The 27,578-nt window shown below is 41.2% G+C and overlaps 3 protein-coding genes and 1 pseudogene across 10 annotated transcripts; 1 reads left to right on the forward strand and 3 right to left on the reverse strand.

Moving 5' to 3' along the window:
• Positions 1–6,765: 6,765 nt before the first annotated feature.
• LOC111071093 lies at positions 6,766–9,281 on the reverse strand (annotated as a pseudogene).
• A 494-nt stretch (positions 9,282–9,775) lies between these two features.
• Positions 9,776–15,989, reverse strand: LOC111071095 (adenosylhomocysteinase-like 2). 2 transcript variants are annotated; one of them, XM_022362223.2, is made up of 9 exons: positions 15,753–15,989; positions 15,564–15,687; positions 15,400–15,466; positions 11,741–11,810; positions 11,012–11,678; positions 10,638–10,956; positions 10,329–10,572; positions 10,144–10,264; positions 9,778–10,078 (listed from the first exon to the last, which is right to left on the reverse strand). In XM_022362223.2, exons 3-9 carry the CDS (start codon positions 15,448–15,450, stop codon positions 10,072–10,074), a joined length of 1,479 nt encoding a protein of 492 aa, XP_022217915.2. In that variant the 5' UTR covers positions 15,451–15,466; positions 15,564–15,687; positions 15,753–15,989; the 3' UTR covers positions 9,778–10,071. The 2 variants fall into 2 exon arrangements, with proteins under 2 accessions (XP_022217916.2, XP_022217915.2); XM_022362224.2 differs by having other exon boundaries at positions 9,776–10,078; positions 15,400–15,461; positions 15,564–15,989.
• Positions 15,990–18,227: 2,238 nt separating this feature from the next.
• LOC111071106 lies at positions 18,228–23,179 on the reverse strand. 4 transcript variants are annotated; one of them, XM_022362243.2, is made up of 3 exons: positions 22,980–23,179; positions 20,144–20,190; positions 18,228–18,829 (listed from the first exon to the last, which is right to left on the reverse strand). In XM_022362243.2, exons 2-3 carry the CDS (start codon positions 20,154–20,156, stop codon positions 18,558–18,560), a joined length of 285 nt encoding a protein of 94 aa, XP_022217935.1. In that variant the 5' UTR covers positions 20,157–20,190; positions 22,980–23,179; the 3' UTR covers positions 18,228–18,557. The 4 variants fall into 4 exon arrangements, with proteins under 4 accessions (XP_022217935.1, XP_022217936.1, XP_022217938.1 ...); XM_022362244.2 differs by lacking the exon at positions 22,980–23,179 and adding an exon at positions 22,377–22,929; XM_022362246.2 differs by lacking the exon at positions 22,980–23,179 and adding an exon at positions 22,167–22,183.
• Positions 23,180–24,785: 1,606 nt separating this feature from the next.
• LOC111071068 (leucine-rich melanocyte differentiation-associated protein) lies at positions 24,786–26,539 on the forward strand. 4 transcript variants are annotated; one of them, XM_022362182.2, is made up of 4 exons: positions 24,787–24,956; positions 25,016–25,019; positions 25,087–25,506; positions 25,566–26,539. In XM_022362182.2, the coding sequence occupies exons 3-4, from the start codon at positions 25,190–25,192 to the stop codon at positions 25,981–25,983; spliced, it is 735 nt and encodes a 244-aa protein (XP_022217874.1). In that variant the 5' UTR covers positions 24,787–24,956; positions 25,016–25,019; positions 25,087–25,189; the 3' UTR covers positions 25,984–26,539. The 4 variants fall into 4 exon arrangements, with proteins under 4 accessions (XP_022217871.1, XP_022217874.1, XP_022217872.1 ...); XM_022362179.2 differs by having other exon boundaries at positions 24,786–25,019; XM_022362180.2 differs by having other exon boundaries at positions 25,016–25,506.
• Positions 26,540–27,578: the final 1,039 nt, after the last annotated feature.

The raw sequence follows: 27,578 nt of genomic DNA on the forward strand, positions 1-27,578 counted from the left end.
GCAGTCTATGGTAGAAACCTTACGGGCCAATCTTCTTCCCGAGATCCAGCTCGAAATTTTGTATGAGCCCTCAGCCTCTGTCACTCAACTGCGAAGACTGGTCAGGACAAGGGAGATTTTCATGAAAACCATAGGGAAATCGCAAGGGGCAGTACATCGGCCAGTGCAAAAACGCCAGGTATGTGCAGTACAGTGCCAGGTCGAGCAAATTTCGGACTCTGAAGGGTCCGAGGAAGATTTTGAGGTGGCAGCTATGGAACTGGTATGCTGGAATTGCACTGCCAAAGGGCATAGATACCAAGACTGCACAGCAGATAGACGCGTCTTCTGTTATGGGTGTGGCAAGGCAGAAACCTACAAGCCCAGTTGCAGCAAATGTAATGGCCAAAAGTCAAAAAACTACTTAGGGCGTGCAGAGCTGAAAAAGGCACGCAAACCAATGATTTCGAAGGGAACGATGACCGATTAATTGTTGTTTCCGGCAACCCAAACACCAGCCAAGACCACTTATCAATTGTCGATTCACCACCTACGCATATTGACTCTCAGGGAAGCAGCATGCCCCGCGGTAAATCACGCAGAAGTAAATTTACAAAAATTCAGAAGGCCGAACGCAAACTCCTTCTTTCAGCGATTGTAGGCCAACTTAGTGACCTACGACCTTACGCCCAAGTCCAAATACTGGACAAAATAGTCATTGGCCTGATGGACACGGGAGCCACCGTAAGTTGCATCGGGGGAAGCCTAGCAGCCGAGCTGCCAGCTTTAAATATGCCGTGTACTAAATTAGCCGCTACCATCCGGACGGCTGATGGGCAATCCCAACAAATCACAGGGCGCTTAACAACCGACGTGACCTTCCGAGAAGAACAGAAAAAGCTCACTTTTTACATAGTTCCCTCACTATCAGGGGATCTGTATTTGGGCATAGATTTTTGGAAGCATTTCAACCTTTTGCCAGAATTGTTTTTGCATAAGGGTCACGTGATTTCGGCACTAGAAGACCCGCTGACCCGACCTTTAACACCATCTCAGCAGCAATTGCTGCAAGAGGTTATTAGGGTTTTCCCGTCGTATGCTGAAAAAGGATTAGGTCGTACACAGGTGATCACACATTCCATAGAGGTTGGAGAGGCCAAGCCTATTAAGCAACGGCACTATGCCGTCTCACCAGCTACAGAAAGACTAATGTATGCAGAATTGGATCGAATGATCAAATTGGGGGTAATAGAAGAGTCCACCAGCGCATGGTCGTCACCTGTAGTTCTGGTGCAAAAGCCGGGGAAGGTGAGACTATGTATTGACAGCCGGAAACTAAACGAGGTAACGGTGAGGGATGCCTACCCAATGCCATTAATAGAGGGAATCCTAGGAAGGCTTCCAAAGGCGGAATTTATTACGAGCCTAGATTTGAAGGACGCCTTTTGGCAGATCCCTTTAGATCTAAAATCACGGGACAAAACAGCCTTTACAGTGCCAGGCAGACCCTTATATCAGTACTGTGTCATGCCGTTTGGTCTATCCAATTCTCCACAAACAATGTGCAGGCTGATGGACAAGGTAATCCCACCTGAGTTGCGCAACGAAGTCTTCGTATATTTAGATGACCTGTTGATCGTATCAGATACCTTCGAGCGACATTTGGAGGTTCTTACCGTGGTTGCAGGTACTTTAGATAGAGCGAAGCTGACCATTAATGTGGAAAAGAGCAAATTTTGTCTCGCCGAAGTCAAGTACTTAGGCCACATTATTGGTAATGGCACAATAAGCACAGACCCGACTAAAATATCAGCTATTGTTGACTTTCCGGCGCCACGTTCCTTAAAGCAGGTGCGTCGATTTTTGGGCCTGACCGGATGGTATAACAAATTTATCCGGAATTATGCAGCAGTGGCAGCCCCAATTACGGACACTCTTAGGAGCAATCGTAAGTTTGTGTGGACTAAAGAAGCCCAGGAAGCATTCGAAGTTTTGAAGAACCAGATGTGCACAGCACCTGTTCTGCACAGTGCTGACTTCGATAGGGCCTTTGCGATACATTGTGACGCAAGTAACACAGGCGTGGGGGCGGTGTTGATGCAGACAGATGCAGAGGGAAATGAGGTCCCTATTGCCTTTATGTCAAAAAAATTGAACCGTTGCCAAAGGAATTATACAGTCACGGAAAAAGAATGTTTAGCTGCGGTTCTTGCCGTGAAGAAGTTCAGGGCTTATGTTGAGGGACAAGAATTTTTAATTGTCACGGACCATGCTTCGCTCAAGTGGCTAATGTCTCAAACAGATCTGAGCTCCCGGTTGGCGCGGTGGGCCCTAAAGCTACAAGGCTTTAAGTTCAAAATCCACCACCGCAAGGGAAGTCTGAATGTGGTGCCAGATGCTCTATCTAGAACATTCACAGAGGATCTCTCACTTATTGAGATAGCCAGTCTGATAGATCTACAGGCCAAGGAGTTCGACGACGTAGATTATGTGGCCCTGAAGGAAAAACTGAAGTCCTCCAGCTGTCAGATATCGGACGTGCAGGTGAAAGATAGGTGCATCTATCGTCGAGCAGAGCACGCGGCGGACGAAAAATTATCGGACGACTCGTGCTGGAAGTTGTGGATACCCAAAGGATTGATTCCGGAATTATTAAAAAAGGCCCATGAAGATCCGTTAGCTTCACATTGCGGAATAGGCAAGATGCTGGAAAACTTAAGGCGTTATTACTATTGGCCCAATCTGGTGGTAGATGTAAAGGAATATGTAAATAATTGTGATGTTTGCAAGGCAACCAAACATCCTAACAAAACCTTAAGGCCAGCTTTGGGGAAATCAGGCTCTTCCGAACGGGTCTTTCAGCGCTTGTACGTAGACTTTTTAGGCCCATATCCGCGAAGTAGTTCAGGGAATATCGGACTGTTTATAGTAGTCGACCATGCGTCTAAATTTCCATTTTTGAAGCCAGTGCGGAAGTTTACAGCCGACGCCATAATCCCTTTTCTGGAGCAGGAAATTTTCCACTGCTATGGGATACCTGAAACGCTAGTGTCGGATAATGGGGTCCAGTTTAAGTCAATAGTGTTCAATGCTTTGCTGGAAAAATATAATGTCAATCACATGTATACAGCATTATATGCTCCCCAGGCCAATGCGTCCGAACGAGTAAATCGTTCTGTACTAGCGGCCATCAAGGCTTATATACACCCAAACCAAAAGAACTGGGATGAGAGACTCAGCAGCATCTGTTGTGCGCTACGCTCAAGTCTGCACTCAGCCATCAGGACCACCCCCTATAGGATGTTATTTGGACAGCACATGATAACCGATGGGAAGAGTTATCGAGTATTGAGGGAATTGGAATTACTAGAGGATAGGACGGTTCAGTTCAGCAAGGACGATTCCCTAGATCTAATCCGTCAGTCAGCCCGAAGCTCGATGCAAATGCAACACCAGCGTAACGAGCGAGCATATAACCTGCGCAGCAGAGAGGTGTCGTTTTACCCGGGACAGGAAGTGTTTAGGCGTAATTTCCAGCAGAGCAACTTTGTAAAGGGCTTTAGTGCCAAACTGGCGCCAGTGTTTGTGAAGGCAAGAATTAGACGTAAACTGGGGTCCGCTTATTATGAAGTCGAGGATCTACAAGGCCACCTCATTGGTAAATACCATGCCAAAGACCTGAAGCAGTGACGGATGTCTGACAAGCCTGGATCTCCCTTGGGTGAATTCTCTTCCCCGCAAGTGGGATCTTAGTGGGGGGGAAATTGTAGTGTGGCTTGTCTGGACGGCCTAAAAGTATGTTTAGGGAATGGGATGGGCTGTCCAAACTGAAGGCGGACTTCTCTCACGGACCTTTGAGTGAAAGGCATGGACAGGGGAGGTAATTTCCCCAAAGTGGATCGGGTCGGAGAGAGTCGGGAGTTTCGATCGCGGCCTGAACGAGAGAATGAGGCAGGGGCAGTTCCCGAGGAGTATTGAGACAGTTTAGAAGTGCGCGCTCGAACAAAATTCAAGCTAGTGAAAGCAAAGAAAAGGGCGAAATATAAAAATCAAAACAGCCCATCAGCATACCGGCAGCGCCAGCAAACAACCGCGCGTTCAGCTAGACGCGCTTGCCCAGCTTCATCAGGCAGCGCTAGGCCGCCAACAACGGCATATAGCGGCTTTGATCGCAACGGCCGCGCTCGCCTTATTTTCATCATCAGGCAGAGAGCGCCCAAGCAGAAGCCAAAACTGCAGCTCTAAGACAACAACAGCGTCAGCGCGCCATCCACAGCGTCTGCGCGCCAACCACAGCGTCGGCGCACCAGCAACAGGGCAACGCACCAACAACAGAGTCGGCGCACCAGCAACAGTGGCAACGCACCAACAACAGCGTCAGCGCGCCATCCACAGCGTCAACGCACCAACAACAGAGTCGGCGCACCAGCAACAGTGGAAACGCACCAACAACAGCGTCCACGCACCAACAGTACCATCAGCCGCAACAGAGCAGGCGAACGCCGTAACGGCCCTTTAGTGTTTAGTTCAGCGCCTTCCGCGCAAGCGAGCTTAAATTCAAATTAAAGGGAGGGGAAAGTAAAGCGGGAAGGAGTATAGGCGTCAGGCAATGCTGTAGAGCGATCCAGCTATTCCCTCTCCCATCTAATTCCTTTATTCCCTCTCATACCTAATTCCTTCATTCCCTCATCCACCTTACCAACAACTCCCGCCAAGCTAAGCATAGCGTAGCTTGGAAGCATATCGCGAAAGCGAGAGAGCAAGACGCTGCATCGGTGCGGATGAGAGTAGGTGTAGAGAGAGCGAGTTAGCGCTCTCTTCGAGGTATTCGCTTTTATTTCTTTACAGCCGACGTCGAAGCGCTTCTACGTTGGAGAGGAATGAAGTGGGCATATAACTGCCACTAAAAGGTACCTGTAGTAATTTTCAGCCCTCTCATGCCCTATATCCGGCCTATGCCGTTCAATGCCTCAGAGTATCTTTTCCTTACCACTCCCTCTCCCACATAGCTTAAGCAGCTGATCCAGCAGCTTGCGCTTGTAGCCATTACAGCGGGTTAACATTTAACATTTAACATTCAGTTTGCCTTTTACATTTTTTTTCTATGCTCGCTCATCGTTTACAGTACACATAACATAACATAACATAACATCACGTTACATTTACATTTAAGTTTTAGATATACTTTAGCGTCGTCTTTATAATGTTTAGTGGGGTCCCTAATGTTAGGTTTTTATGTTAATTAAATTAATAATGATTATGATGTGTTAGTGTTTTCAATGGGGAGCCATGCGTCGATTAATGTTGCTGTGTAGGTAGATCGTAGTGGCGTAAGGGATCATCAAAATTTTGGAAGTGGATAGGATGATCATGGTCGGGAGGGCGAAGCGCAAGCAGAACATCCGCTGCGAAGATGTGCGCCACTGTGAACTTGTCCGTCTTTGAGATGTGTGGTAGTGTACTATGTTTTGTGGATAGGGTCTTGTAGCACGTGAACAATAATTGTAGCTTTAATGTCAGCGAGCAAGGTATCGGCTCGAATTTTTATACCCCAACCCTTCTCTACCGAATTTGGAAGCCGGAACCAGCACGTGCTTGGGTCGGGCCAACCCTCCTCTAGCTCGTTCGCATAAGGGGAAAAAAAAAAAGAGAAGAAGAAGAGAGCGGGTGTATTTAGTTTTATATTTAGTTGAGGTTGAAAGAGCCACCTAGCGTCTTTTTTTTGCCTTTGCGAGCCCCTAGCGTCTTATTGTTGCTCCTCCCCCTTTTTTTTGCGGGGGGGAAACCCCCCCCCCCCCCCCCCATTTGGAAGCCGGAACCAGCACGTGGCGCTTTCGATTCAAGTTGGGAAAATTTTATTTACCTCCCATATTCGTTGGGTTTGGAGGGTTGATGCCATTTCAGTCTTGTCTTCTTCCTGACAGATCTGTTCCCCTATCCGGAAATCTATCCTGTTTTATGTTCGACTTGGCCTTTTTTAACATTTTTTGTTTTGCTAGAATATGCTTAAATTTTATCCAATATTAACAATGTGGCATCGCAATAATACATTCTCGAATGGCATATTGCATAAAGCCTAGTAATCAAATCCAAAAACTTTTTGCTAGCAAAAATCTGTCATATATTCTTCTAGCGGCCCAATATTTTATTGGCAAAGGAAATGGCAGCAAATGGCGAGCCTCCCTTGCCACTGCTGGCACCATCGTGAAGAAAACATGTTTTCAAAACAATATTTGTTTTATATTCATAAAAATTAATAATAATAATAAATTACAATATTCGTTTAATTGTCCTTCATATATCTGCCTTATCTTCATTATTTAAATATTTCATTTGGTTTTGTTTGTTCTAACCTGAACGCTGCAGCTATGCATGGAGGAGATCATGTGACTTATTTGAGCACATATGTCATCCGCTGGTGTTGGAATTCGGATTTCTTTGATGGGAACATGGACAAGGACATACATACATAAAGAAACCTTTGTCAAATATTCAACTCGGTATAAAAGATAAAATATGGCTTTTGATTTTACCAGTTGAACGACCCTAACCTTAAATCGGGAATTTCTCGGAACTGGCATTATAAACATTATAAAACGTAAAACGGGCTTAAAAACAGCACTTACAGAGGCGTGGGGGAAAATTACGCCATAGATCGCAGTAAAATTCGTCGAATCGATGAAAAAATTGCTGAAAATTGCTACAAACAATAAGAGGAACTTAGAATATATAAAATTATATTTTAAAATTAAAATAGAAACGAAAAGAAGTTGTTTAATTGGACAAAGGGCACTAATACCTTTGCGAAAAAGTTGTGCCGAGGACTAATAGACATCAATAAGAATAAATACGGACAAAAAAAAAAAAATTTATTTTTAGCTGTAATATTCAAATATTTCTTAAAGAACCTAACAACTGTACGAATAATTGATGTGCGTAAAAAAATTACTTTTGGCTTCAGTTAATTTGTATAAGGATAGCATAGTGGAAAATTAAAAGATTTTTTTTGTGAACTGATAGTAGAAATGTTGATCTTCGATACTTTTCTTGTTTAACTTAAACGTACGCCAAGTTATAGGTGTTCAAGCTAGAGTGATGAAGGTGTACGAATAATATGCGTGCTTATTCACAAACGCACCTCAATGCCAACGCTGGAAAAAGAGGATGGACATGTAGAACAGGTCAAGGATGAGGCATTTGTGCTACACCCACCGCAATCCCAAACGCATGAGGTCCAGCTTTTCCATATTGTAGATGAAGTCCTCATTCAGTATGAGTGTCATTGAGAACTCATCAATGTCCTGCTGCGTTAGCCACTGCTCCAACTGCTCGTCTACCTCGTGCAGACCAAAGTTGTGCTTGTTTAGCTGCCGCCTGGCATTCCCAGACACTGCTGGCCGTGCGCTGCCTGCTCCTGCTCCTGCTCCGCCTACTGCCGCTGCACTGGGACTCATTCTATGGCACTTTTTGTTGAATCCATTGATGGTGAGTCTACGGAAGGAGATTCTTTGGTTATAAATACATTTTAACGAAGTCTGAAACTCCCCACCTTAATCTCTTCCGGCCACCCATGTAAATGTGGGCCAGCTCCTGGTTTATGGTGTGCAATGCCCGCATGCTCTGGCGCTGCTGCTCCATCATCTGGCGCTGCTGCTCCATCATCTGGCGCTGCAGCTTGTGCTGGTTCTCACGGATGTCGCGCAGTATGCGCACATACTCCACAGAGCTGTGGAGTGCACCATCGTAGCCAGGGTCCGAGGGCAGTACGCCGCCAGAGCTGCTGGTGGGCAGGACTTTCTCCAAGCACTGTTGCTTCTCCTGACTGTCCGAGGAGCCGGCATGCTGCAGCGGTGAGGTCTGCACGCTCTCATCATCCTTCCCAGAGAGATCCTTATCCGCCAGATTGGCCCCCAGCTCCGGGGAGAAGATGGTGACGGCTGCCTGCACGGCGCGCTTCACGAGATTATCCAAGGCGAACATCCAATGCGGCTTGATGCAGTGGTACCTCAGCACACAGACGACTGCATCCTGAAAGGAGTACAGCGCCAAATGGAGGTGATCCGAGGCCAAGTGCTTCTCGTTCTCGTTCATAATGTAGTCCCTCAATCCGCGTATCAGCAGATCGCTCTTCCGAATGGCAATTGAATTCTGATCCGCATCGATTTTCTTGGACTCGTCCAATGCGAGCACTTTCGATAGAGTGGTGCGTCGCTGCGAGTCCTTTTTCAGCCTATAAGGCCATCCGTTTCGCTCGTCTCACTGATGCTAGTGCGCAGCGAGAGAGCAGAAATCCGGAAGAGTAAGCTCCAGCAGGCTGGGCAGCTCATCAATATCCACAGAAGATGTGTGAGTAACGCTAAAAGGGAGCATTACGCATCAGTTTGGCTGTGAATGGGAATTAGGGGTAGGGGACGGGGACTTACTCCAGTTCTGGTGTGGTGGGCGTATTGCAGGTAGTATTGTAGGTCAATGGAGGCGTCGTCTTGTGTATCAGGCGATCCGCTGGCACCGAAATGCTCCTCCCAAAGTCCGTATTAATGGGTAAAGCAGGTCTCGGTTTGCGTGGTTTGCTGTAGGAATCAAATAAAAATAATAAATCAAGGGAAAACTTCAGAGTTTATCCAAATAACTCACTCAGCCAGAAAGGGATCCTCCAGCAGCTGCGAGGCCGATGGTCTGTCCAACACGCTTATGGCAAAGCAACGCTGAATAAAGTTCTTGGCATTGGTGGACAGCTCTACGGGTATATTCGGATGCTTCTTGTAGTACCCGACCTTGAACATGGCCGCCTGGGCGCAGCCCAACTCAATGAAGGGCGGCTTGCCGGTGGCCATTTCCACGTTTGTGTAGCCAAACGACCAGATATCTGCCGCCATGCCATAGCCACGCACACCCTGATCAATCACCTCGGGCGCCATGTATTGGAGGGTGCCAGTGAATGTTTCCGTCATGGGATTGATGCGCGCCAGCCGCTTGGAGGTGCCAAAATCGGAGATCTTGACGACCCCACCAGCACATTGTCGCCCTTGATGTCGCAATGGACAATGTCCTGCTCACAACGTCCCGTCTCGTTTTGTATCAATATTTGCCACTTAACCACTATTTTTAAGCAAACTATCAACTCTATACCAAATGAGGATAAACATGTATTAACATTTTCGAAATCCCAAAAGACCATACGCACAAGTGCCGCGATGCTTGGCTAAAAAGCAAAGAATTCAAGACTTGGATTCGCAAAGATGACACAGCTGGCAGCTATTTCTCTCGAAATGTTATCATTGCCGGGGTCAAACGCAGAATGTTATAAATGGGTTAATCTGGTTAAGTCTAAATTAAGGAATTCAGTGAACCTATTAAGTATCTCACTTTACTAGACAAATTAGTAAATTACGTTTTTTTTAAGGTTTATTTCTTAAATTTTTCAGTGGCAGCCTGGGACCAGGGTTCCGTTGTGACATGAATCCAGGACGGATACTGGCGCTCGTACTTTTGCCTTTTTTCGAGAGAGACTTTGGCATCGATCGTGGAGTGGATGTTATGTTCTCTCCTCTCTTAGTTTGACGGCCCCTTCTAGTCACTCCTTCTGTTATTCGTTTTGGTATTAACTCCGTTAGCTTTACAGACTCTGCTGCTCTCCGTGGCTTCCCACCAAATACCCCATTTATTATTTTAATAAAAATTATACAATGTATCCAAAGCAATACAAAACCTTGGAGGATGAAATATTAAAGATCTATGTATCTAAAATAATAATTTATACCCGGCATTCGAAGAATTAGGTTAGGCGATGTATTGTTTTTAATTGTTATTGTTCTATTTGGAAATATTTCGAAATATTCCGTTATTGTTGAATTAAGTTTTTAAATTATTTTAAACACCCTAGAGATGAAACTTAAATCATATCAAACAATAAGTTCGATAAGTTAGATGATATGTTTGTTGAATGGAGCGGATCAAAATTTGCGACCAATAGTCGCGATGGTCTTGAAAAATAGACAAAAAATTGATCAAAAGTTTCGCCCCTTCTTGCTTTAATAACATCAAAATACTGAAGAATAATAACAATAATGAATAAATATGCGAGTAAAGTGATCAATATCTGTAAATAGAAATTATTTTTTATTAATAGTAATTATAGTCGATGCCATAATATAATGTATATACCTGTAGTAGTTAGCTTTGAAAGGCCCGGCCTTGTTTAATCCCATGAACTTGGCTTGCTCATCTGTCAGCTCCGTCAGGTGTGCTTCAAAAGTGGGCAGGTGCAGACTGGCTACGTATTCATCTGGTAAAAAATTCAAATTTAGGTTAGACAAGCATGTCTGAATGCAGGAAACACGCTAACTTACCCATTTTCTTTGGCAGCAAGTAAACGTCCGACTTGTATCTTCCAGGTGAAGAGTAAAGTTCTATCAGCGCAAGAGCCTGGGTGGAGGAAGCCACGGACACAACAAACGACGAAATGGTTGAGCAGGAGAGGTTTACAAGTCGACCCTCGGCCAGCAGGATAATCATTCTTTTGTCTGGCCAAATTATGTGGTCTACTTGGGAGCGCACTCGTTCCCAAATCAGTTCAGGCGTGTGTAAACTGTTCTGGAACCAAAAGAAATGATTTTGAATTGTCAATGGGAAATGCTTGTCGAACGTCATTCACCTACAACATCTATCTCGGAACTGGAATGGCCCATGTTGCAAAGAATGCAACCGTTCTTCATGCGATTCATGTTATCACGAGTAATAACGTTCTTATTGCCCGTGGCCGTGATGACCACATCTACGTCCCGAATGACTTCGCTGAGGCGCACCACCCTAAACCCGTCCATAGCCGCCTGAAGAGCGCATATCGGATCAACCTCGGTGACATAGACGATGCATCCTTGGCCTTTCAGTGATTGTGCACAGCCCTTGCCAACATCCCCGTAGCCGCAGATAACGACCTGCTTGCCTCCAAACATTATATCCGTGGTGCGCTTTAGACTGGTAGTACCATAACCATAAATAAGGAAATCCATCGATTGCAAGCTACACCCACCTGTCGAGAATGGAATCGCGGCAAGTGTAGAAGGTGTCAAACTTGTTCTTCGTAACCGAGTCGTTCACGTTGATTGCCGGGACGGTCAGTTTTCCGGCCTTTGATAGCATGTACAGCCGATGTACACCTGTCACGCTTTCCTCCACAATGCCCTTGATTGACTTGAAATATTCCGGATACTTCTTCAGCATCAAGTGTGTGGCATCGCCGCCGTCATCCAGGATCATATTCGGCTGCCAGCCCTCCTTGTGGATACACTTGTCCAGGCACCACCAGAAGTCTTCCTCGGTCTCGCCGTGCCAGGCGAAGATCGGCACTCCTGCCTCAGCCAACGCCGCAGCCACCGCGTTCTGGGTCGAGTAAATATTGCAGGCCGCCCAGCGGACGCTGGCCCCCAGCGCCACCAGGGTCTCAATGAGCACCGCCGTCTGGGCATTCACGTGTGTGCAGCCAACTATATTGGCATTCTTCAGTGGCTTCTCCTCGGCGGCACGCTTGCGCAGGGCCATAATGCCGGGCATTTCCGACTCTGCAATATCGATCTCCCTGCGTCCAAACGCACTCTTGCTAATATTCTTTATACAAAAATCGGTACTGCCGCTGGAGTTGCGCAGCCTGTTATCCTTTGGGGAAACTTCGTCCTCATCTGAACTGCCCGTGAAACAAGCTGATGGAAAATGTAATCAGAGATCATTTAGGTTAGGGGTGGACTTAAAAGAAACAACTTACTGGAGCTAAACGAGCAAGTGGACACATCGGAAAAACGTCGAGCTATAATGCTCGACTTCTTAACTGCAGTCTGTAAAAAAATGTGAAAATAATTACAGACAATGTATTTGAAGAAGTGAATTAATCAGAAGCTCAGATAGCTATCGTACACACAGTAGCGGACAAAATGAAATGTGGACATTCTAAAATAATTGAATTTTTTTGGTTTTATACAATTGTTGTATTTTTCTCAAAAGGCTTATTAAAAGCTTATTTAACCAAGCTAACAATATAAAAGAAAAGAAATATGTAAAAAGTTTAAACCCAAATGTCTTTGTTTTCAAAAGATTCCTTAAATAAAAAAATAGTGACTTTTGTATTCATTCTTATGTTTGTACAGAAAAATTCACTCTAATTTGTTGACGTAATAAAATTGATCTTGAAGAGTATATAATAAATAGGTGGAGTGATACTTTTTCCAACATCCTGTGTGTTTAAAAACTAATCTTCTACGGGAAAGCTTGGTATCTACTAGATTTCAGAAATTATACCATATTTTTATATTTTTTTAATAATAATATTTTCCGATCAAGTTTTCAGTCCCTGCTTTCATATAAAAACATTGATAATGTGCTAAAGATTATTGATCGGATTCATATCAGTACTATTTCCCGGCCAGTCCCACGTACTAATTCGCACCATTGCTAAATATTATTTTACCTAAAAACCGCATCGTTTTAAAAATCAAACTGTTTGAATAAATCACAACACAATTCAATAAAAAAGTCAAAAAAAATATTCCTGACCAATATTGCACTGTGACAAGGAGCAGAGCCGCCGTTTAGCTTTGGTTCTAATACCGATTCCAACCGACTAAATAAACTCCCTTCCTATATCTTATAACATTTTGAACCGATTCTCGACGCTCAAGCGTTTACGAATACGATCCTACTTTGAAGGCCCTGTTGTCATTTATTCTAAAAATAAAGCTAGACCTCTACAAATTTGCACAAATGCTCGTTGGACTTAACTAGAATTTCGAAAAAAAATGTTGTCTTTTTGACCACGCCTTCTTTCCGCCTCCGCCATTTATGAAGTATTTATTACACAAAATTGGTTTAAATCATTAATTATGATAAAAATACTTAAACAAAAGCTTGAGCTTAAAAATATATTTTATTGATTGATTGATTGTGATTTTATTTGAATCGCTCCAACATGCGATTGTATTTCAGTAAATGGTTGTTTACATAGGCAATAAATTGGCCTTCAGTCAGCTAGTTTTCATCAATTTTTTATAAAATATAACTTTTTACAGCGTCTGCTTCGCGTTTGTTGTTGATCCGAACCTCAAGCAGCGCTGCAAGAGTGAGCTCATAGGCACCTGCAAAATGCAATATTTCCCGAAAAGGGGCAAAAACGGGCCGAAAGCATTAATACCATTTGGTTCTATATTAATTGGTTAAAAACAGCTAACTTGAACCTTGGTGATTGGTACAAAAGTAATATTCTACAGAACACCCGTAACTTTGTTGGTATACAGCTAAAAATACACTCGAACAACACATGGGGAAATTCAATAACAACACATAACTATCTAAAAACATGTAAACAATAAATCTACTTTCAGTTAATATTTAGGATCGAGTCAACATTCAAGTTGCAAGTAGTTCAATGTTTTCCAACATTTTTTACAACTGAAAGCACCACTGAATCAGCTGATTTTGAAAGGGTATTCCTTAAAAATGTTCTAATATTAGTTTTGTTCTATCTTGTTATTAAGGAATCGAAAAATGAAAACCGCATTAAAATATTTAACACAAAAAAATTACATAACTGCCAAAATTTTCGACTTTTTTCCCATAGTGCATCGGTTAAACTTTAAAGTTAAATAACTTGAGTGTCCACATATCAAAAAATCCGGACAGGCAGAAAAATACACATTTTGTTGATTTTTGAAAACACACATATGTACTCGTACAAGTTACATAGGCCTAAGAAGTGTAGATAATATTCGTATGTACAGCTGCGGTGCCAATATGACTTTACAAATATCCTCAAAAAAAGAACTTACGAGCACTGCCCCATAATAATTTTAGTTATTTTAGAGACTACCTTATTTGCAAATTGTAAAAATAGAAAACAACTCATAATAAACCATCAACATTTTCAGAAAACAATTAAAATGTTGAAGTACCTCAAAAACGGGTCGGTCAAAATAATAGTTGTGCAACTTTTCATAAGAGACAAACGGTCTCACAACATTTTCTAAGAGTGGTCTTTATATAATATATTAACAACAGTAAGTTCAAAGCTAGTTTAAAGATTTATTTTAGTAGCCTATGCCAGCTCTACCGTCAGCTCGGCTTTGGCATGGAGCTAACTAAATTTTGGTAGCTTTCTACAGAAACCCTCCTCCAGGACCTTTGCAAAACGTCGCAAAGTTGATTGTGTTATTTATGAGACTTTTCCTTTCATATAGCATCATAAATTCTCTATTATATTTAGATCGGGTGATCAGTCCGACCATTGCCGAATAACTTTCTTGACTTTGAATAGCTAAACAACCAATAATATCTGGCATCTCAAAATATTACTTTCCTACTGAAACGAGCAGTTTAAGAACGAACCTAGAGTGTTTGCCACGCCCCATGACACCGGTACCAAATGACCAAAAACGAAACTAAAAAAGCTTGAAACTGTTCAATAAATCATTCTAGTTTTGTTTAACAACGAAAGTTAGCACTACTATTATTTTGACCGCATCAAAATGTTGATATTTATCGAAAAATCTCGAAATATAACGGAAAGAAATGGGACACGCTTGTATAACTTTATAATCAAGGAAAGAAACGCTTAATAGTTGTACGAGTAAAAAAACCAAATTCGATTGTTGAAGAAATCGCGTAAAAAATTAACAATATTCAAATCCATTAGTAGCACTGTACGTGTGACCCAGCGAAATCTGTGTATTAATTCTAAGAAAACCCAAGAGGGGAAAATATGTGAAGCCTGTCACTAATTGGCATCGCTTAGCATGCGAGCGATAATTCGTCACGCCAATTGACCCAGGGAGATGTGAAAACGATCGTCTAGATCGGATATCAATCGATTGCTTCCCAAGGTGTAAGTAAACAGACGCCATTTGGAGGCTACAAATGTTTACCTTATCTTGGGTATTCGTATCTATTATCAGTTGCTTCAATTTCTTTGACCGTATGGAATAAAAATGAACTTGTTTCCACATAGAAACTCGTATGTATTGTTTCAAACCGCACATTTGTTGTAATCTTTCAATTCATTCTTTTAGTGGGTTATTTTATAATTTTCCAAAGAAATTATTCAGGTCAGTCATCGTGAATTACGAACAGTTTATTCGCCCAGATGAGGTTATCATTGCTATTATTTAAAACAGTCTAATAAAACGATGACCTTGTGGAATTTTTTTGAGTTTGAAAGCCACAGATAATTTTTGGAAGGAGCGTACTAACAGCTTCGGGATGCTTGAGTTGTCCTACTCATTTCTTGCTGCTAATTTTCTGATTTTGTTTACCTTTCGAGTCGTCCGTCACGTGCTGTTTTCTGTTTAATCGTCAAGATCAGTTATTCAGACTCCGCTGTTGTTTATTCTTTATATGATACCACAAGAACTCGTTAGATAACTTTAATGCAATACTTGCCTTATCTGCCAAGCTCAGGTCAGCGAAAGTTGTCTCCGGCACTTTGGTCATTTCGAAGCCAACTAAACTGAAATGGAACAGCCAAAAACACAACAAAATTGCTTCAACGTCAAACATTTTTAAAAACTCTTCAAAGACCGAGAGATCGACCTTGGGCGACTTACATTTAGACAGATTCGAAACAGGTTATTTGCTTCTCTCGGACTCTGCGTCACGTTTGGGATTTGTTTGCTTTCTGTTTTCGATTTATTATATTCTGTGCCCCAAGAGACTGGCTCTAATCAACAACTGCAAGTGTTCGGTTTGGTTGTTGGGTTATATATGTACATATGTATGTATGTATGTAACTTAACCAGAATGGCTCGATTTAAAGTAAAGGCGGAGGTATAGCGTCAGCTCCAGTGGAGATCAGACGGCAGACTAGGTCGGGTTTACCCTCTGATCAATCGCACAGCACAGCGTTTGAATCTCAAACGAGATCGCAATGTTGGTCTCGAGCGCTTTACTACCGAGCTCTCTTTCTACGTATGTATTTGGGGCGTACAGCAATCTTGCTCGGCAGACGTCCTCACTCGGCTGGAGCAAACAATAAACTGATTCACATTCCCAGGTATATAGTGATCAGCACGATCGTATAGATATAAAGAAATAGTGCAAATAAAAAACAAAAACCGAAGCGAAGCAATGAGACGATGCGAGTGTCAGCACCAGCTCAAAGAAGAAAAATTCGTATGCAGCAACATGGGAATCTTATCATGGTTCCAGCTTTTATCGCATTCGCCCGTCGAGCTGTTAGATGGGCTAACCGAAGCCGAATCCACCCGTCGTCGTCATCCTCATCCGCGTCAAAGTCTTATCAAGATCCAAATTCGCTCATTGCCGTCCCGTCCAGATAAGCCAATTCAGCGTAGGCCAAGACAGAGAATAGAATGCCACTTTATGTGTGTTGTGTGTATTCATATTTATAAGTTCGTTTCCAACTCTAAAAAATTACCCTAAAGCTACATATATTAGAGATCACGAGTTTAGTGTTAGCTCTACTTTACCCTCAGGCATAATCTTTTCGATTACCGTTTCCATTAATTATAAACATTTGGAACGTTTTTTTAAAGATCACGTGACTGCAAATTAGGATACCGATAATTTTTTACATACGTAAACGGTAGAACAATTTTCCTGCTCCTGTCCAGCTCTCAGAAGTCTCAGAAGCCTTCATTGGCAACGTGCCCAAAAAAAAAAAAGAAAACTTAAAAAGAGCATTCGGATGGGATAAATGCTGACTCGCGTCTCACAATGCTGATGTTTGGTTCATGCTGGATATAATAATGATCCGATCTGATCCAGATACGTCAATCTGGTAGATATGGTCATTGTGGATCCACAGATTTAATAAATTTGGTTTCTCTATTTTTGATAGTCTCAGACGGTTAAGCATTCTGATATTGGACAAAAATTTATGAGGACATCTTAATTAGATTGCTCCCATATCCCAAATGATATTCCTTAGATGAATTTTTTGTCTATCGCTAAGCAAAATCAAACGTGGTTGCACAAGAAAATTTTAGTTGGAGGTTTACCCCAGAAAATACTAAACTTTTTAATGCAAATGACCTAATCAGGCTAAAAGTAACATAGGCCAGAAACTTAAGTAGCAGCCCTCATATATTTGAACTCAAATCCCTTAGAAACGTTGCCAGGATCTTATTGAATCAATGCCATGACGGTGCAAAGCGAGAAACTTAATAGATATGTATGTATTGCGAAATTATTATACATGTGTATGTACATAAATATATTCTGCATCAGCACTCATGGCCGTTATCACAATCTTCTGTGCTATCCAACTGCTAAAGGCGTAATAACAATTTTTTCACTCTCCCACGATTTTGAAAATAAAACTCAGAATAATGGGAGTGAACATATCTACCTTTAAAGCCCGAATAAAGAAAAAGATTTTCCGTTGCTGAGTCCCCTGGCACACACTCCTTCCTCGTCCAGTATTTGAAGCACTATTCGAAATTTGATCTAGTGTGATATCACAGTAGATATATCACAGCAAACAAAATTCACAAGACAGACAGATGGACATGGCTTTATCGACTTGGATCTTCAAGAATATTTATATATGTACAATGTACACAGTAGATGAATGTACTTTATGGGATCTAAAACATACATTTTCGAGATATTAATACTCCCATACTCTGTGAGCAAAAAATAATTTGCGAATTTAAGCAATTTTGGCCTCTTACAGTTGTTGGCTTCGATTTTGAGCCAATACATGTAGTCACAAAACTGTTCATCATACATGCTACATATATTATATTTGTCTGCTTTTTCTTAAATTCTTGGTGGTTCGATGAATGTGTAGATTCCAATTAATTTAAAAAAGAGCCAGCTGGTTTATTGTGAGACCGGGTTGGTCGTTAAAATCATTTCTTTCGTGCCGTTCCGCCATTTTTACAAAAGATACCCAATGAATTAATAGCGAACAATTTTATGGGATGTAAATGCGCTCTTTTAGCGTTGCCATAAACCACAAGAAAATTAATCAATCCGCCGAGATAGCATTACACCATCAACCCTACCCTCTCCAGGGGCGCTGTGAAAAGGATGCTTCATATGCGGGGGATGAATGTGATTGTTCCCCAAAATGGCCCGTAACCGAGGGATGAACTGTTCCTACGGTCTAATTGGTTGTTGCCGCCAATTCCAAGTATTACCTCAAAATAAAATGATCCGCAGCATTGTGCTGGAGAAACATTTTGTGTGCTGCCTGAAAGTGATGAAAGGACTTCGTGCTAAGACACAGTAACAAAAGGCTCCACTTAAAGGCAAGCATGTATTTTGTTTATTTATTACATTATCTTTGTGATCTCCTGCAACAGCATTTAATCTGGCATCAGCTGCACTCAAAATTATGAAATGAGGATTATAGGATCCATAACTCTCATAATTAATATACATAAGTCACATCATTAACAAAAACGCTCTTTCAGCGTATAAAGTCATATTTACAATGTACGGTACGCACTATTTACATTTAAAACTAATTTAAATCTATGTTGTATATACACAAAAGTCTATTTAATACCGTCACGGATCGGATGTGCGTACATATTGTACATAAATGTAGTTAAGCCCTTTACCGACAGCTTTCATATCGAGCCAACTCTCTCCATAAGATACCAGGGCAAAAACACTGTTGCTGCCACAACGGCAACACACGTGGCGCACAAAGCAATTGTCGTCGACAGATTTGATATTGAGAAGTGATCTTCCTTTTCCTCAAGCTCTTCATGTGGATGCTTTTCAAACTCCAGGACCTCGACATCAAACCGAAATCGAACTTTAGATTCTGGCGACTCCTTGCGCCAAACCAAATGTCCCGACGACTCGCGTCTCTCCAGGCTCCATTTCGGATCGTGGACTGCAAAAAAAAAATAGACATTGCGCTATTGATTAACAAGAAAGGATGTCTTTTTGATATTCTAACAGATTGATAGTTTCTAAGTTAGCAAATTAATAAATTCATCCGATTTGGAGGGTATTTTGGAGTGAAGTATGATTGATATAATAATAAAAGCCGCGAATGAACATACATAAATATGTATGTATGTGCGTATGTATATTTACATTTATTCCTTATAACTGTACGTGTGTCTGTTTTAATGACTGCTAGTCTCTCAGTTTTGCAGTAGGCCGCAACTTACCATGGATCATTCAATCTACTGTAAGCTGTATACATACATATGTACCTATACTATTTCAAATGTCGTCGATCGGATGGCTATACCACATAAGTTAGTATGGAAACGATTCGTGGAAAAACAAGATATTCGTGAGAAAAAGTCTTTCTTTTCTGGAGATAATTTAACTAAATTCTGAAATTATACAACTCAGCGAAAGGAATAACGAGAAGGAACGTGTGAATCGCTTCTGGGGACGCGACTCTACTTATACCCGTACTCAGTCAGCATATACATTTTTGAGCATATGATTTTTTAGAATTTTAGAACTAATACAAATATTTTACATTTTACATTTGTTTGCTACATCTGCTATCTACATCTACAATGTATATTATACATCTAACATGTAGATTGTACATGTTCTATTTAGATTCTACATCTCCTCCGCTAGGCGTTGCTCGCGCACTGAACGCGGCAGAGTGTGCGAGCGAGAAAGAGTATAGGTAGCTGGTCTCTAGCAGGAGGGGGCGGAAGAACCAACTGAAAATGAATTTCTTCATTCTGGCTATAATTATGATCCGATCTGATTCAGATTCGGCAATCTGGTAGATATGGTCATTCTCTGCGTTTTTTAATGCCTGCCAGAGATTTTCGTCCTTTGTGGGGGCGGGGCGAAATTTTGAAATACACTTGTAGCAGTGTGATATCACATGAGCCTTGAAACCAAATTTAGTTGCCCTTGCTCTTATAGTCTCTGAGATGTAGGCGCTCAACAAGACGGACAGACAGACAGACAGACAGACGGACAGACAGACATGGCTATATCGACTCGGCTATTGATGCTGATCAAGAATATATATACTTTATGGGGTCGAAACGTTTCCTTCTCTGCTTTACACACATCCACTTTTACCACAAATCTAATATACCCCTTAACTCTTTTTTGAGTACGGGTATAAAAATCGTATAACTATGAAGTGCATCCAATTTATACCTTGCAAAGACTGTGTATTTTGATACTTTGATGTTCAGAGTTAAATATTTAAATTTACCTGATCCAGTCATTATGCCTCTTTCACTTGGTGATATTGTTTAGAGTCTGAAAAAACACAAAAGTAATATTAACGAGGTGGAACGGTAATTACCGTTACTGATTATAATCAGTCAATCAAATTTTAAAATATTTTATCTGTTTCCATTCTTCCGCGTTCCTAATTCCGCTACATCTGTCTCTCTCTCTCTTGTTACACCAACACGCCGTTCTCGCTCGTTCCACCCTGGCAGAGGGCGCACACTGCACGAGGCACGAGGATGCCACAGATGTTCGTCCATTGCGGGGGCGTTAAGGGGCGTGGCAGAATTTTGAAACAAACTTGATTCAGTGTGATATCACATGAGTCTGGAGACAAAATTTGTTAGTTGGTGTAGTTAGATACATATCTATCTATGTATGTACTTGTTTATGTACATACATTGTACATGTGTCTAACTCAAAACGATATCATGAAAAGTATTTCGAGAAATGTGCTGCCCGATAACCTCAGGCAGTACCAGTGAGTTGATAGCCATGACAACGACAACTCACTCGTTCCAGCTGAAGTTCGTCCATCTCATTAGAATTTCCCGCACACTGTCAAGCTTTACCCAACAGGCGTCGATTGTGTGAAACAGTATTGAAATGTGACTTAACATATCAATGCCTGACCCTGTCCTTCACCGTTCAATTGTCTCCAATGAAAAAGTTACTGCCGATTGGGGCAGTGCCTAGAGCGAAGATAGTACATGAATTGAGCCCGTTTAGACTTTGAGTTGGTTGAAATTCCAACTTTTCCGTTTACTCACACAAGCAGGTCGAAAGACACCACCTGACTTTTAACACCCACTATACGAGGGTATATCGTTGCTATTAGCCTATTCATTTGACCGCCTAATAATTATTATTTAAAACGAAATGCGACTGAAATAAATATACAACGAAAATTGCCCAATTCTACATCATGAATTATGAATAAATAAATTCCTGGTGTAGACAAAACTAGCTAGTTAGGCTTTTCTTGTCTCAGATATATTGTTCAGTACATCAGTAAATATGTAAATAAAATTCTAAGGCCCAGGTATCTTTATGTTGAGGCACTAGAAGCTAGGGCCTAGAAATAAACGTTCATTCTTCTTTTGGTGCGACACTTGAAGCCACAACAATAAACAATTAATTACATAAAATGGACATTCTGCACAAGATCGAGTAAAAACGCGCAACAGGGTACATATCGTATATCGCAAGCAGGAAAAATACTTTCAATACTTTTATATACATACATACATACATACATATGTATGTAGGTATGTGCATACTTACATATATAAATCCAAATAAATTTTGATACAAACTAGGATGTTTATGTTGTTCAAGAATACATACGTATTTGTATGTATATTTGATGAGTATTAATGATCATCCTGGTTCAATACACAATATACCCTCTCTACTATACGAGCGATGGGTACACAACATAGTGGAATGTTTCTTCGTTTTCAATGTCATTTAGCATATATCACAAAGTGCTCGAACTTTGAAATAACATGGGAAGGTCATAGTGCGAAATTAGCATTCCAACGATGGGGTTGGCCTTGAATCTTGAATGCCAGCAAAACGAAAGCATAAAAACTCGACCTAGCTGCAATTGAATAGTACATCAAATTTTAAAACGATCAACAAGTAACAACAGCTGACGGCAGAACAAAATATGTAGATATGCAATGTTATTTATTTTTTACTCATCAACACAGAACACATCGACAACCTGCTTCTGGACTTTGCTCCACACAACGCGCTTTTGCACAGTGCAATTCCCTACAATTAATTCCTTTAAAATAATACGATGCTTACAATTACTTTTGATCGTCTTCCGATAACATAAAGCCATAAAAGAAACACACGCCACACAAATGAGTTCCTCTCTGGGGACCTATGTACATATAATGGGATTTTTTCATTTTTGCTGCTACCGCTCTCTGATAAGATTCGCAAAGAAAGAAACGACAACGTCAGCTCAACACTTTAATCAATGAACTCACTCAGTTGGCCGCTACATAGAGTAGACCACTCAGCTGATTGAGAGCTTTTGGCAGACGCCAGTCCGTTCCACTGCGAGCACTGGTACAGTAATCACTTGTTCTAGCTAACAGAAGAGTTTTGCTATGCGCAATTACAAAAAGCACATCTCACAAATTATTTAATAGCCAAAAAATATATATGTATGTATGTACATATACAAATATACATACATATGTACTGTAGCTTCACTCTTCACACATTGTTATTGTTTTTGGTTATGACAGTCAGAGATCCCGCGGACTCTGGACCACATTTACACCACCTGCTCCTATATTAATCACAACAGAATCAGAGTGCATGTCGCACAAGCCAATGTCCACTGTGCTTAAAACGCAGAAACAAAGGTCGAATGGTTGGGTTGCCACAAGTACAACTACTATACATTTCCTAGGCACTAAAATTCACTGGAGGTACACACAACACGCGCCACCGACAGATAAGAGCGGAAAGACCCTCGTTCGGTTAATTGATGTACATTGTACATATGTACATACGCCTAAAGTGTTTATGAATATTCTGGCATACGTCTATATGTATGTAAATATGTATGTGCATAGATCGAAAATCGTATGTTGTCAATTAATCAATACGTTTAATGTCAATGAATGTACAGGAGTACATGCCCCATGCCAATCGATTGTTCAAGGGTAGGAAAGTGGAGCCACTAGCAACCGAAAAGACAAACAACAATACTATTCTTTCTGCAACTTTTGTTTTTAAAAGTCGATGCTCAGCTGCAGTTTATGTAAAGCTCGACGTGTTTTTGTTATTACCGCCTTGAGTGATTTGAAAGCTCATCAGCGAGGCGAGGCCGAGCACCGATTGCGGATTGCGGATTAGTCACACAAAACAGACAAAACACACTCTGCCACCGGTGTACAGCGGACGTCGCTGTTGATCTTGCAAGCTCTTGCCGAGTGTGCCCGCGCCGAACTATTGAAGTCCATGTATGAAACCAGACTGCCGATACCGCTCCGGCTACATTCCGTCGCAGCGCCAACAGTAGCAACGGAACGGGAGCCGCCGGCCCGAGAGTCACTAGGGGGCTCGCCCTCGCCTCACACCATTGTGCTGTGCTTTTTGCTACTGCTCGTACCAACCAGAGTGGGGCCAACCAACTACAACTACCCCACCACTACCCCACTCGTTTCACTCATCTTTGAATGGAATATGCTTTTAGATGTGCATATTTTGATTTTTATTCGCCTTTTATCTCACTTTACGACTGTATAAATGTTCAACATAGTGTACATTAGTAATTGCTGAATCCGCAGCGACCATCGACAACGTGCAAGAAGTATTATTAATTATTATCATTACCAAATAAAGTACATATACATACATATGTACATAATACATATATGTTCATATATATATATAAGTATGTACATATGTATGTCTGGCTCCATAAAGTATATGTGAATATACATAGTATATTACTAGTCAGCATGAACCGCCGAATGGATAAATGCTTAATCATTTAGCAGCCATTGCAACGATCGGTAACCAGTCGAGTTTAAATTTGTAAGCAGGGTATGAACTATGCCCAAGCTAAATTGTCGTCAACCTTTTCGATCGCGTCTGATTTTAGAACATATTTAATAAATAAATACTTGCAACGGAGGGTATTATGATTTTGACAAATCAATTGTTCGCAACGCCGAGACTGAAAAATTTCTGGCAACCCCAGGCATTTGTGGATCAACTTAAATGTTAAATTGGTCTGTGTATTACATATACTTATATATGTATGTATGTACAAGTATTTTCATGAAAACAAATTCAATATACTCCCATACTACCCGTAATTGATTACCTGGTATAAAAATGGATATGACTCTGTACAAATGTAGTTCTTAGTTGGGCAGTGGAAATTAGTGAATAATTAAATCCACTAATTTCAACTGTCTTTCTAGTTTTAAATATTCCATTTAGGATTAAACAAAAGTCTCGTGATCTACATATGTACATATGTATGTATGTAGATAGTGAGGTGGACGATCAGCCATTTCGTTGTTGCTTTCCCTATTGGTCTCAATAATTAAAAGTAATGTGAAAAAATATTAATAGCTGACATACATAAATAAGTACATATGTATGTATATACATATGCAAACATTTTTAAAAACAATCGATCTGTGTGGGTATCAAAAGCTTTGGGCCCGATGCTGCCCTCCAGATCCGTTGTTTTTCAACAATTGAACATCACACAACTGTCGAATATATGTAGAGTAGGTTGTTGTCATGAAAAAGAGTAATTGAGACCAATTGATCCCTACGCCTACCGTAATTATCATACCCAGCCGATAAGGCTTGTGCAGCATCAACAAAGAGAAAACAATAGGTACTGTTCTCTGGGCTTTATTTGTCGCTGTGTGTTGAGTGATACTGTCTGATTGTACTTCCAGTCCGTAGTAATGACAGCTCTCTTTCCATACATATGTACATTCTTACACAAGTACGTAGAAGTATGTATGTGTGTACATATGTATGCATGTATGTATGTATGTACATATTATATTTTGTTTGCACTCTGAGCGGAAAGACTCAGATTATCTGCGCGGCGCGAGAATGAATTATCATTTTCCCTTCGTCTGCCCTGATCATTGGACCAAAATAAAAACCACCAGGGCGCTCGCGGAAGACTCATTATGAGCTCCAGACCCTGAATCCCAAGCAAAGAATAACATCGTAATCAGAGCATACATATGTACTTATATGTATTTAGTTATTCTGTACACTTCCCTGTTGTAAGTATCAAATAAAGTTATGTCCCGAGCATCGACATCTGAACGTTCTAACTCTGAAGACAGGTAGGTAGGTCCCTGCGCGTCAGCGAAGCAAATGATTTTTGTATCTTGGTCTCGCACCCTGACATAGCCACTCACAGAGTTGCTTGACCGAGGTGCTCAGGAACTGTGCCGATATTCAATCGCTGGAAAGCTTGAGCCTGCCCCACAGCTACGACTACAACGAGCGGAAGATGATTTCCCCAAACCCGTATTCCTTCAGCGGGAACGTGTCGAATAGCAGCTGTGCCAGCGAAGACGTTTCCTTCACCGACTGTATACTTGAGGACAATGGCCGTATTTCGTTGGCCTACGAAAATCTAAGAAGTATTCCACGGCGACTTGCAGACAAGTTTGCAGCGCAGACCAAGTGCCTCGATCTTAGTCATAATGACTTTCGCGATTTAAAATTTCTCTCCTTCTTCGAGGACCTGGACACACTGATCTTAGACAGAAATGTGAATTTGGACCTGAACACACTACCATATCTGCCAAGCCTTAATATATTGTGGTAAGTCTTCGTCATCTGCATTGAATTCGATAGCCACATCGACACTTTTTATCTTCTAGGATCAACAACTGCGATGTCTCAAACATAACCGACTGGATACACCGCATCGAACGTCACTGCCCAGCGCTGGAACAGCTATCGTGCATGGGAAACCCTGGAATCCGCAACGTCTTCGGCAGTCAGGGTGCCGAAATGGCTGTCGCCCGCGACTATATTCTTCAAGTATTACCCAATCTTAAATATCTTGACGGTGTGCCGGTGCCGGTATCCCAGAAAAACGGTAACGGAAGCCATTCTGCTCTCTCCCCATCCCAAGGGCAATGCCAAGACTCAACGAGCCACTCGGGCAGTGGGAAAATTTCCACACCGACACTCGCGTTCAAGAATCTCTTTCGACTCAAACAATCCCCGAAGCCACATGGTCCTGGTGGAGTGCGAAGCGAGCAGATGTTTGGAAACGGCTCCTCCACAAACTAACGTAACATTCGGTTCGGGAAGGGTACATATGTACATACAATATATGCATGTGATATTTAGCCATCCACGGAATTATCAGCGCTGCACTCATGGCTTCTCCCCCAGAATACTGCAGCCCTGGATTGCACCTACATAACAATGGATGCAATGAATGTGTACGAGTATATGATAATTGTCATGAACTAAATATGTACACATATGCTAATGTTAATAATGCACGAGCCAGCCCAGCAAAAATAATCTAGTGTCATAAAATGAATTTTACAATGCAGCGACTGAACCACATCAATAAATGTTCTTTATTAATGGCTGGGATTATTATATATATGTATATTCGTGCATTCACAATAATTTTTCATATTTTTTTTCATGGTAACTTTTTTATAACTTAAAGACCACGTTGTTCAATATCTAATCAGCACCTGTTTCGATTATGAATACTTCTTTGAAACGTACATAAAGAAGCTTTTCAGGCACCATTAAACGTACATATGTACATATGTATGTATGTATATTAGGCTGGTCCAAAATTTGATCAAACAATTTTTTTTTCAATCAGATCTGTTCTTTTTAGTTAATAAAATTATTTAACTTTTTTCAAATTTTTAGTTTAATGTTTTGGGGTTGCTACTCCGAAAAGAAAATAGACGTTTTTTTTTGTTAAATATATGTACATACAAAAAAAAAATTTAATTCGTTGGTTTTTTCAAATAATATTGAAATAAGGTACTTTTTTTTTTTTTTAGTTACTGTTAAAAATTTAACGACTGGTGAATATCAGGAAGTTCAGCTGAGGTTGATATATTTAGTAAACTTGTTCGCAAAAACTTTGTTTAATAAAAATAAAAATTTAAATATTACTATCAAACCAAAGATAACAAATTTTAAAGGGTGTTTAAATTAAAAAAAACAAACATATTTTTGGCTCAACCTAACCTAAGGGCAAGCAACTGCCCAACAATTCTTTATTTATATAATAATGATCCGATCTGAACCAGATCCAGAACCAAATTTGGTAGATATGGTCATTCTCAAAGATTCTGCGTTCTCGTATCTTTAAAATTGTGGATGCCACAGATTTTCGTCGTTTGCGCAATGGGGCGTGGCAAAATTGTAAAACAACCTTGATTCAGTGTGATATCACAAGGGTCTGGAAACGGAATTTTGGGTGCAGACAGACGGACGCAAGGACAGACAAACATGGCTTTATCGACTCGGCTATTGATGCTGATCAAGAATATATATACTTTATGGGGTCCGAAACGTTTCCTTCTGTGCGTTACGCAAATCCACTTCGACCATATCGCACATATATCATCACATATTTATATACTGACCGAGTACGGGTATAAAAGTAGAAACGCGGCCACATTAGCGACTTACAACTTTACTTCTCGTTTATAATAGATACATTTGTATGTACATATGTATGTATGGAGCTATCATAGGTCGAACATAAACGTTTTTATACCCAGGATTCAAAAAGGAGATGATAACTAGAGGCATCGTACTAGATCAAGTTTGTTTCAAATGTCTGAAACTTAGTTCCTAAGAGTGACAGACTCTCTCGGCCCGCTCCTTCTCACCGGTTTGTA

The sequence above is a fragment of the Drosophila obscura genome, unplaced genomic scaffold (assembly GCF_018151105.1).
Source record: "Drosophila obscura isolate BZ-5 IFL unplaced genomic scaffold, ASM1815110v1 contig_192, whole genome shotgun sequence".
In the NCBI taxonomy this organism is placed as follows: Eukaryota; Metazoa; Arthropoda; class Insecta; order Diptera; family Drosophilidae; genus Drosophila; species Drosophila obscura.

What these genes read in the sequence shown, in the direction of transcription:
- LOC111071095 (XM_022362224.2), bottom strand. Translation starts at nt 15,450, where the DNA reads ATGACCAAAGTGCCGGAGACAACTTTCGCTGACCTGAGCTTGGCAGAT. An exon ending in ACCTGAGCTTGGCAGATAAG is followed by an intron (nt 11,811 to 15,399) that starts GCAAGTATTGCA and finishes ATTTTTTTACAG; the next exon opens with ACTGCAGTTAAGAAGTCGAG. An exon ending in CCAGTTCCGAGATAGATGTT is followed by an intron (nt 10,573 to 10,637) that starts GTAGGTGAATGA and finishes TTTTGGTTCCAG; the next exon opens with AACAGTTTACACACGCCTGA.
- LOC111071068 (XM_022362179.2), top strand. Translation starts at nt 24,976, where the DNA reads ATGTCCCGAGCATCGACATCTGAACGTTCTAACTCTGAAGACAG. An exon ending in CGTTCTAACTCTGAAGACAG is followed by an intron (nt 25,020 to 25,086) that starts GTAGGTAGGTCC and finishes ACCCTGACATAG; the next exon opens with CCACTCACAGAGTTGCTTGA. An exon ending in CCAAGCCTTAATATATTGTG is followed by an intron (nt 25,507 to 25,565) that starts GTAAGTCTTCGT and finishes TTTATCTTCTAG; the next exon opens with GATCAACAACTGCGATGTCT.